Source organism: Primulina tabacum, chromosome 4, assembly GCF_025594145.1.
Source record: "Primulina tabacum isolate GXHZ01 chromosome 4, ASM2559414v2, whole genome shotgun sequence".
Classification (NCBI taxonomy): domain Eukaryota; kingdom Viridiplantae; phylum Streptophyta; class Magnoliopsida; order Lamiales; family Gesneriaceae; genus Primulina; species Primulina tabacum.
Genome location: NC_134553.1, coordinates 27,787,953 through 27,799,082, shown reverse-complemented (window position 1 = coordinate 27,799,082; position 11,130 = coordinate 27,787,953). Strand labels below are relative to the sequence as shown.

The following is an 11,130-nucleotide window of genomic DNA, read 5'->3' as shown; positions in this document are numbered from 1 at the left end:
AATTCGAAATTTTTGGATGAAAATTGAGTGAGATATGACGTTTTTCATGGGACTTCTCAAACTTCATTTTTCAGAAAATTATGTATTGATGGGTTCTTGAGATTTTATTGTTGCAGGCTTCGTTGGAGATCGACGGGTGATCGTTGCTGCGTCTAGGTATGCGTAGTATGATGTTGATATATTATTTGTTATGCCGTTTAGTGTCGATAGGTACGCGAATGCATTAGAAATCGTAGGAAACAAGTTGGCGTCAATTGCCACGTTTTTGAATTGTATCTGTCGTAGGGTGGAAATCGTTGCTTTGGGTGCTTGTAAAAAGTTGGGTCGATGTTATGGCATGCTAGGATGGGTCTCGGGGTGTCGGTTCATGGTATGTACGATCGAGTCTAGAATCATAAGCATAGCATGTATTAGAATTTCGTGAGTTTGCACTTCCCGCAGGTACACGGACACGGACACGGACCTTGGCACGAGGTCCGTGCCTTCGTTTTCTCCTTGACGCCATTTTGCGAGCCTACATGGACTCCCACACGGACCTTGGCACGGGGTCCGTGCCTTTCCCCTTTTGCACGACAGATTTTATCGAGTCTACACGGACCCGGAGCCGGACCTAGGCACGGGGTCCGTGTCCCCTCCTTTTGCTGGTACTTTCTTTGCGCACACACACAGACCCATACACGGACCCAGTCCCGGGGTCCTTGCACTTCATGTTTTGGGAAAACTTATTTGTTGGCTTTGGGATTTCGTGTGAGGGTTTAGTACATTGATTTAAACGAGTTCAATTCCCGAGTGTTTTAGAACGTCTTAAGTTATATATGGAGTTTGGTGGTGAGCATGAGTACCTATGTCTAAGCAATGCAATGTTAAGTATTTTGAATTCAGTTAGTTTGTGCAGCAACGGCCCCAATCGAAGTCCAACGAATCCCTTAACGCCAAGTAAGTATGTTTGACGTGCAAAGAAAATATTTTCAAGTTTTTGAGGTATGCAAAATGTCTTGTGGCCAATGTATGTATGGGGTTGGAAAGCGTTAAATCATGAACGGGGACCAACCCACCCCGTTAAAGCATGAACGAGTTTAGATCAGGATTGGAAAGCGTTAAAGCATGAACGGGGACCAATCCACCCGTTAAAGCATGAACGGGGATCTCATGTATGAGGCAGTGGGTTCGCTTCTGTCATCCCAGTATTGTGGTTTAGTCTGATCAGGCGATTATGTTATGGGTCACTTGCATTGAAACATATCTCTACGCAAAATAATGAAGTTCATGTATGTTTATGTATACACAAGTATGCAAGCATGTTTATCAAAGTTTTCACATTATGGCACGTCTATGTTATGTATGAATGTTCAAGGTTACTTTAAGTTCAAGTTTCAAGTATGTATGTTCTATTCTTAAGCTGCATGTGGTTTTACTATGTATTATTCGTTATTCCCAGTTTATACAAGTTGAGTATTTAGACTCACTAGGCTTGATCGATGCAGGTGAGGATGTTTATGAGGAGGCTGGAGGTAGGGAGCAAGGAGCAGACTTGGACTGAGTGGGAGGCTAAACCCGAGGACCGCCCACGTTTTGAAATTTTTATGAAATGATCAAAAACTCTTATTTTATGTCTTGATTTATGATGCTTTGAACAAGTAATATCTTTAGCAAACTTTGTATCTGATAGCAATTTGAAAGGGGATTTTATGTTTAAGAAAAGTTTAAATTTTTCCGCAAAAATTTTTTTAGTAGTAAAAGTTAGGTACGTTACAGTTGGTATCAGAGCTGTGTTCTTGTAAAGGGTTACGCCTACTGCCAGTGGCAAGAAGCTCACGAAGTCACACCTCAAGTCTGTAAGTTTTAAATTTATGTTATGTAGTAAGCATGAAGTTCTGATTTCAGCATGTTCACGTTTTAGTTCAAATTACGTGCATCCTATGCTATTGTTATGATATTCATGCACATTGGGTTTACCTGTTGGGAAATTTATTGGAACAGTATGGCTCCTAGACGCTTGATTAACCGAGAGGCAAGGGAAGAGGACAAAGAGGCCCGAAATGAGAAGAGGGCCAATCCTCCACCTCCACCTCCGGATATGCAAGCTCAGATGCTTGCTGGTATGACTCAGTTCTTCGCACAATTTGCGGAGAACCAGGCAACAGCAGATGCAAGGGCGAGGCCCCAACCTGAGGCTGGTGTATGAAAGATTCAGGAGGATGAGTCCGAAGGAGTTTTCGCGTACCACTGACCTGATGATAACTGAGGGATGGATCAAGTCCATCGAAGTAATCTTTGATTTAATGGAGCTGACCGATGCAGACAGGGTCAGGTGCTCTACGTTTCTTCTGTCAAGGGACGCCAGACTTTGGTGGGATAGTGCGTTCGTGTCAGTAAACTTGCAGACACTATCATGGAATGGCTTCAAGGAGATCTTTTACTCCAAGTACTTCACTGAAGAAGTACGATCCAGGTTAACCCGGGAATTCGTGACGCTGCGACAGGGTGACAATAGTGTTGCAGAATTTGTTAGGAAGTTTGAGAGGGGGTGTCACTTCGTACCCCTCATCGCGAATGATGTCCAGGGAAAGTTGAGGCATTTCATGGATGGTTTTCGGCCGATCTTGCGCCATGACGTCCGAGTTGCTGGTCTTACAACTTATGCAATTGCCGTGTCTAGAGCTTTGGCGGCAGAACAGGATCAGCGGGATATCGATAACGACAGGCAGGGCAAGAGGCCCTATCAGGCCCCACAGCAACCACAGTAGCATCAACAACGACCCCCATTTAAGAAGCCTTACCAAGGGCAGCAAGGGAAGCGGCCTTATCAGGGACCATCGAAAGGCAATGGCCCTGTTCCTCAGCAAAAGGCTCCTCAGAGGCCGAGAGAGTATCCGGTGTGCCCGAAGTGCAATCGCCAGCACCCAGGGTAGTGTTTGTATGGGTCAGGCAAGTGTTTCAAGTGTGGAGCTAGTGACCACATGCTAAAGGAGTAACCACAGTGGAAGCAGCCAACCCAGGGCAGAGTGTTCGCCATGCATGCACAGGAGGCGAACCCAGATACTACACTGTTAACCGGTAACTTGTTTAATTCAGTACAATATTAAATTCATGCCTTGCATGTTGTAATCTTATTCGGGATTATTAGTGTGATAGTGATATTTTGTGTGACTTGAGATATTAATTTTCTGCTATGTTGAGGTTAATGTTAGAATAGTGGGGACATAAGTTTTGTATTGTGCTAACGTCCCTCAGGAAAATTTTCATCAAGAGGTTATCCACGAAGGCCCTGATAGATTCAGGGGCCACTCATTCATTCCTCTCGGAGACCTTTGCTAATCATTTGGACATCAAGTCCATCGGCCTTGATGTGAATTATTTAGTGACAGTCCGATCAGGGGAAGAACTGGTAGCTACCAGCGTGGTCAGAGACATTGATCTAGCTGCAGGGCCACCTTGTGTATGCAGACCTGATAATATTGCTGATGCCAGAGTTTGACATTATCTTGGGTATGGACTGATTGACAAAGAACAGCGTCCTGATTGATTTTCAGAAGAGATCAGTGTTGGTCAGACCGATGGGAATGGAGCAGTTTCTATTTGAGCCAGACAGGTGGAGATGTTTCCCGCACATGATCTCTTGCATGCAGGCGCGGAAACTTATTTCCAAGGGGTGTGAGGCTTTCTTCGCCAGCATCATTTCAACACCTGACATACCAGCTCCGTCACTATCAGATGTGCCAGTAGTCAGAGACTTCCCAGACGTCTTTTCTGACGACGTTACAGGTCTTCCACAAGAGAGAGAGGTGGAATTTGCAATCGATCTCATGCCAGCACAGTGCCAATCTCTAAGGCACCGTACCGATTGGCTCCAGCTGAGATGTTAGAGCTCAAGTAGAAGATACAGGAGCTTCTCGACAAGGAATTCATCCATCCGAGTTTCTCGCCGTGGGGCGCACCAGTGCTGTTTGTGAAAAAGAAAGATGGGAGCATGAGGCTGTGCATCGAATACCAGGAGTTGAACAAGGTAACGATTAAGAACAAGTACCCACTTCCTAGGATCGAGGACTTGTTTGATCAGTTGCAGGGAGCCACGGTGTTCTCTAAGACAGATCTTCGATCAGGGTATCAGCAGCTGAAGGTGAAAGAAGCAGATGTGTACAAGACGCCTTTAGGACCAGATATGGGCATTACGAGTTCTTAGTGATACCGTTCGGACTGACGAATGCTCCAGCAATTTTCATGGACTTGATGAACCGAGTATTTCAGCCTTACCTTGATCAATTCGTCATAGTGTTCATTGACAACATTCTTATCTACTCGAAGAGCCAGGAGGAGCATAGCTAGCACTTGAAGACAGTTTTGCAGACCTTGTAGAGTCGCAAGTTATTCGCGAAGTTCAGTAAGTGTGAATTCTGGTTGAAAAAGGTAGCGTTCTTGGGTCACTTAGTGTCTAGCGGTGGAATTGAGGTGGATCCAGCAAAGGTAGCAGCTGTTAAGGAATGGGTTGAACCAAAGAATGCTTCTGAGATCCGCAGTTTTCTGGGTTTAGCCGGTTACTAGCGTAAGTTAATTCAGAGGTTATCTTCAATAGCAGTGCCACTCACTTCACTGACCAAGAAGAATGGTAAGTTTGTGTGGAGTGATGAGTGTTAGAAGAGCTTCGATACTTTGAAGCCAGCTCTTGTTTCTGCACCAGTGTTAGCCATGTCAACGGGGCAAGGTGATTTTGTGCTTTATACCGATTCATCTAAACTCGGTTTAGGCGTAGTCTTTATGCAGCAGGGTCGGGTGATAGCTTATGCTTCCAGGACAATTAAAGGTGCATGAGAAGAATTACCCGACGCATGATTTAGAATTAGCCGCCGTTGTCTTTGCATCGAAGATTTGGAGACACTACTTGTACGGCGAGAAGTATCAGATATTCACGGATCGTAAGAGTCTCAAGTATTTCTTCATACAGAAAGAACTGAATATGAGGCAGAGACGGTGGTTAGAGTTGATAAAAACTACGACTGTGAGATTAGCTTCCATCCGGGGAAAGCTAATGTAGTGGCAGATGCCTTGAGCCGGAAAGTTGCAGTCATAGCTCAGTTGTCAGTTCAAAGACCTCTTCAGTGTGAGATTCAGAGGTTTGGTTTAGAAGTTTATCGCAAGGGTAGAGCTCCGAGGCTGTCTAATCTGACATTCCAATCTTCCTTGCTTGACAGTATTCGTGCAGGTCAGCCTTCAGACGAGCAGTTACAGAAATGGAGGCTGAAGGACGAGGCTAAGGGAAGTGTACTCTACACAGTGTCAGATGGTATCATGAGATACAGAGACAGAATGTGGGTGCCTAGCGTTGATTCGATCAGAGAGGATATTCTGTGTGGGTGCCTAGCGTTGATTCGATCAGAGAGGATATTCTGACAGAGGCACATGCATCTCAGTATTCCATTCACCCAGGAGGTACCAAAATGTACAAGGACCTGCAGATTTTGTATTGGTGGCAAGGGATGAAGCGAGACATCCAGTTGATTTGTAACTGAATGCCTCACTTGTCAGCAGGTGAAGGCAGAACATGAGAGGCCAGCAGGAATGCTTAAGCCACTCCCCATCCCAGAGTGGAAATGGGAGAATATTACAATAGACTTTGTGGTTGGGTTTCCAAGGTCAGTCAGGGGATCAAATTCTATCTGGGTTATAGTGGATCGACCCACTACGTCAGCGTACTTTTTGCGAGTGAAGACGACTTTCTCCATGACGCAGTATGCGGAGCTTTATATCAAGGAGATACTGCGATTGCATGGGATCCTTGTTTCTATTGTGTCCGATAGGGACCCGAGGTTTACATCGTCCTTCTGGAAGAGTCTACATGCAGCCATGGGGACGAAGTTGCTTTTCAGTACCGCTTTTCACCCGCAGACAGATGGCCAGTCTGAGCGAGTGATTCAGATTATATAGGATTTACTGCGAGCGTGTATGATCGATTTCAGGGCACTTGGGAATCGAAGCTACCTCTAGTGTAGTTTACATACAACAACAATTTCCAATCATCGATAGGTATGGCTCCATACGAGGCGTTGTATGGAAGGAAGTGCAGATCACCAGTTCATTGGGATGAGGTTGGAGAAAGAGCAGAACTTGGTCCGGAGATAGTTCAGCAGACTGCAGATGTGGTGGTCAAGATCCGAGACAGAATGAAGACTGGCCAGAGTCGTCAGAAAAGTTATGCTGATTAGAGAAGAAGAGATCTAGAGTTTGCTGTGGGTGATCACGTCTTTGTAAAGATAGCGCCCATGAAGGGTGTTATGAGATTTGGGAAGAGAGGCAAGCTCAGTCCGAGGTTTAATGGAACGTTTGAAATTCTGGATAGAGTTGGGACACTAACCTATCGTGTTGCCCTTCCGCTGAATCTGGCCGGGGTACACAATGTGCTCCACGTCTCGATGCTGAGGAAGTACCTAGCTAATCCTTCACACGTGTTGAGCTATGAACCGTTACAGTTGGCTCCAGACCTATCTTATGAGGAGAGATCTGTCCAGATCATAGACAGACAGGAGCGTAGACTTCGGAACAAGGTGACCAAGCTGGTCAAAGTTCGGTGGCTAAATCAATCAGTGGAGGAAGCCACTTGGGAAGCCGAAGCAGATATGAGAATTCGCTACCCGGAGTTGTTCGATAAGATTTAATTTCGAGGACGAAATTTTTATAAGGGGGGAGAAACTGTAGTGCCCGAATTCAGTATACGTATAACTCATGCATTTATTTAATTATTAGAGCATTTATTTAAGTTTAAATTGATTTTTAACCATGCATGATTTATTTAAATGCATTATTTTAAAATTATTCATGTTTTTGTGATGCACGTTAAAATTTTTTCGAGTTCATGTTTCAGGCGATTATTCGAGGCGGGATTGAGGAGATGAGTCCGGGGACGAATTTTTGGTAATTTTAAAACGTGTTATTTTATTTTAAGTTGGTTATGGGGCATTTTAAATAATTTATTATGTTTTTAGTGTTTTAAAAAGCCTTATTTATGTAGTTAGTAATTTAAGAGTTTAGAACTTTCTAAATTAGTATGTAATTATTTTAATTGAGGAGTTTGACTAAATTAGTGTGTGTTAACCTTTAATTAGTATTTTAATTAGTTAATTTAGCACTAATTTCTAGTAATTAAAAACCCACACACACGTTACACACACTTCACACACACTTACACGTTTTTACACACACTAAAACACACAACACACCCTACACATCTTTTTTTCAGATTTTTCTTTAAGAGAGAAAACACTAGGGTTTTTGGAGAACTAGTGCACCCGCCCCCTCCTCTAAATTTCCAGTAAGTTTTGTTGAGTTTACTCAAAGATTTTAGCGCCACGTTCGTCCCGGATCAACCCTCACGCCATCTCCGCTTCGGTATCGTCATTACGGTATTTCAAATCATCTAAAGGCACGTATATTCTGTTATTGCTAAATCAATCTCGTCATATTATGCGTGTGTTGTTATTTATTTGTAAAAATACATGTGCGATGCGTAAGAGTTTGAGCAATTATGTTCAGAACACTTTTGAAACCATTTTTAGATCTAAAATTTCGTTTTTTGCTGTATTTTAAATATTGCGATTTTTCGGTCGCGTTTTTGAGAAAACTTTCAACACAAAAATTGTAGAACCTTTCGATACCTTCGATTTTACAGTAAATTCAAAATTTTTGGATGAAAATTGAGTGATATATGACGTTTTTCGTGGGACTGCTCAAACTTCGTTTTTCAGAAAATTATGTATTGATGGGTTCTTGATATTTTATTGTTGCAGGCTTCGTTGGAGATCGACGGGTGATCGCTGCTGCGTCTAGGTATGCGTAGTATGATGTTGGGATATTATTTGTTATGTCGTTTAGTGTCGGTAGGTATGTGAAGGCATTAGAAGTCTTAGGAAACAAGTTGGTGTCAATTGCCACGTTTTTGAATTATATGTGTCGTAGGGTGGAAATCGTTGCTTTGGGTGCTTGTACGAAGTTGGGTCGATGTCATGGCATGCTAGGATGGGTCTCGGGGTGTCGGTTCATGGTCCGTACGATCGAGTCTAGAATGATAAGCATAGCATGTATTGGAATTTCGTGAGTTTGCACTTCCCGCTGGTACACGGACCAGGACACGGACCTTTGCACGGGGTCCGTGCCTTCGTTTTCTCCTTGATGCCATTTTTGCGAGCCCACACGGACCCCTACATGGACCTTGGCATGGGGTCCGTGCCTTTCCCCTTCTGCACGACAGATTTTACCGAGTCTACACGGACCCGGAGCCGGACCTATGCACGGGGTCCGTGTCCCCTCCTTTTGCTGGTACTTTCTTTGCGCACACAGACGGACCCGTACATGGACCCAGTCCTGGGGTCAGTGCACTTCATGTTTTGGGAAAACTTAATTGTTTGCTTTGGGATTTCGTGTGAGGGTTTAGTACATTGATTTAAACGAGGTCAATTTCCGAGTGTTTTAGAACATCTTAAGTTATTTATGGAGTTTGGTGGTGAGCATGAGTACCTATGTCTAAGCAATGCAAGTTAAGTATTTTGAATTCTGTGGGGACCCGGGCTCTAACTCAATTCTTTTCGGGATTAATCGGATCTTTATTCAAAAATGTGGGTCAAAATTTTTCTTTTTAACATTAATTCAAATGTATATAAACAGCACAAGATAGTTCTTCATTTTATTTCAATAAACATAATTACATGTCTTGTTCTAATACATTCATATAAACCAGTGTTTAATACAAACTACAATCACAAGTAGTACAAGTCTAGTAAGAAACAACTAGTAATATTCTGCGCCCGAAGTCACCACGTTATCTCGAACTCATCTCTGTCGTGACCCAGATCCTGCCCCACCTGTTGTTATGCACACATACAGACATAACAACAGCCGGAAACTCCGGTGAGAACAAATCCCAGTATAAAATATGTATGCATGCTAATACATAATCATAAATCATGCATGAAAGCAATAACAATGGGTTCCATAGTCTATGAAACCAATCTATATGAGCATGCAATTCAAATCAAATCATGTCTTGACTCGACTCGACTCTACTCTAGGGATCCCGGTGTGAATAAGACGTCAATGTCTGTCACCTACCCTCCCAATCGGGGTAATTGTACGTCTTATTCCTAGACTTCGGCCCTGTCTGTATCGAATGTCTACAATCGGATTGAATCTGATCCGAAGCGTCGATATCACCGAACGTCTAGTTTGGAAAGTCTGCCAATGACTCTCCTATCTCAAATGCTTGAATATAACTCTATAAACAAGGCATAATCATATCAAGAGATTTAAATATAATTCTATAGACAAATCAAAATCATATAAAAAGATAGACAACAATTCTAGTATGTGATTTGGTTGGGAAACTCAAATTGAATCTCATTTGAATTGTGTCTTCCCCAAACAAAACATGAATGATACCTTTCGTCGCACAATGTCTGTCGATGTCGAAGTCTCGATGACGACTCTGTCAATATCAAATCTGAAATGGAAATGTTGATACGTATCCTATCAATCTCTAATCTCAATCAACACATATCCAATTCAATACTTGACCTCGGTACCATTTGACGGCATAACGACGTAATTTCTCGATACCGGTCAATTTCATAACAATAACAATTACAAGAATCATGTCTCCACATCATAATCAATATCATAACCATTTCAAATTCTGAAAATCTGCATAAGTTCCACCCAATACATTCTGGAATGTCATATAAATCGCATACAATATCTGATAATAAATCTGTTCACGGTATTTCGGTTCCTAGCTACTCAAGAACACATATCTAAATTAAAATCACAATTTCTTCAACATGTAGATTTCGAAACATGCTATAATTGAACCATACTTACATCCTTTTGTAGCCTATGATGCAAGGAGTAAGAATCTATACTTGGAATGAAGTTTGGATGTGTAATTCTTTCAAAATCATAACCTTGAAGCATAAGGAATTGAAGCTTCTCCCCACTCTCTCTCGTTTCTCAGCTGATGGAAGTGGAGAGAAATGAATCAGCACATTTCTATATATATAACATGCCATGTGTCAACTTGAGAAACAAAGGTGGCTTTCTCGCATGCAGCACCGCGGGTGCGCTCCCTCTAGACCGCAGGTGCGCTCAAGCTTCGGCAGTCCATTTATTTTCCAAAATTGACGACCGCGGGTGCGCTACATATAAAACCGCGGGTGCGGTGACATCAACGCGGGTGCAGTTACGTTTGAACCGCGGGTGCGGTGTCATTTCGGTAAATAATTTCCAAATCTCTGTCCATCAACCGCGGGTGCACTCTTTCTTGGACCGCGGGTGCGGTGACCCTACTGTAAAAATGACCAATTTTATGTCCATGCACCGCGGGTGCGGTATCTTTCATGGTGCGGGTGCGGTCTGCCCTTCATTCAAAATTCTAATTTTTCATGTCTCTCCTTCCCCCATCTCATTTATTGCTTCTCATTACATGTCATGCATTCTCATATCTTTGAAATATCGCATCAATGAAGACTAATAAATCTCAGGCCTTACAAATTCAATTAGTTTGTGCAGCAACGGCCCCAATCGAAGTCCAACGAATCCCTTAACGTCAAGTAAGTATGGTTGACGTGCAAAGAAAATATTTTCAAGTTTTTGCGGTATGCAAAATATTTTGTGGCTAATGTATGTATGGGGTTGGAAAGGGTTAAATCATGAACGGGAACCAACCCACCCCGTTAATGCATGAACAGGTTTAGATCAGGATTGGAAAGCGGTAAAGCATGAATGGGGATCTCATGTATGTGGCAGTGGGTTCGCCCCTGTCATCCCAATACTGTGGTTTAGTCTGATCAGGCGATTATGTTATGGGTCACTTGCATTGAAACATATCTCTACGCAAAATAATGAAGTTCATGTATGTTTATGTATGCACAAGTATGCAAGCATGTTTATGAAAGTTTTTACGTTATGGCATGTCTATGTTATGTATGAATGTTCAAGGTTAGTTCAAGTTCAAGTTTCAAGTATGTATGTTCTATTTTTAAGCTGCATGTGGTTTTACTATGTATTATTCGTTGTTCCCAGTTTATACGTGTTGAGTCTTTAGACTCACTAGGCTTGATCGATGCGGATGAGGATGTTTATGAGGAGGCT

General features: G+C 42.7%; 1 protein-coding gene across 1 annotated transcript; it reads left to right on the top strand.

The window, feature by feature from the left end:
- The first annotated feature begins 2,147 nt into the window (after positions 1 to 2,147).
- LOC142541932 (uncharacterized) lies at positions 2,148 to 2,747 on the top strand. Its single transcript, XM_075648379.1, has one exon. It carries the CDS (start codon positions 2,148 to 2,150, stop codon positions 2,745 to 2,747), a length of 600 nt encoding a protein of 199 aa, XP_075504494.1.
- Positions 2,748 to 11,130: the final 8,383 nt, after the last annotated feature.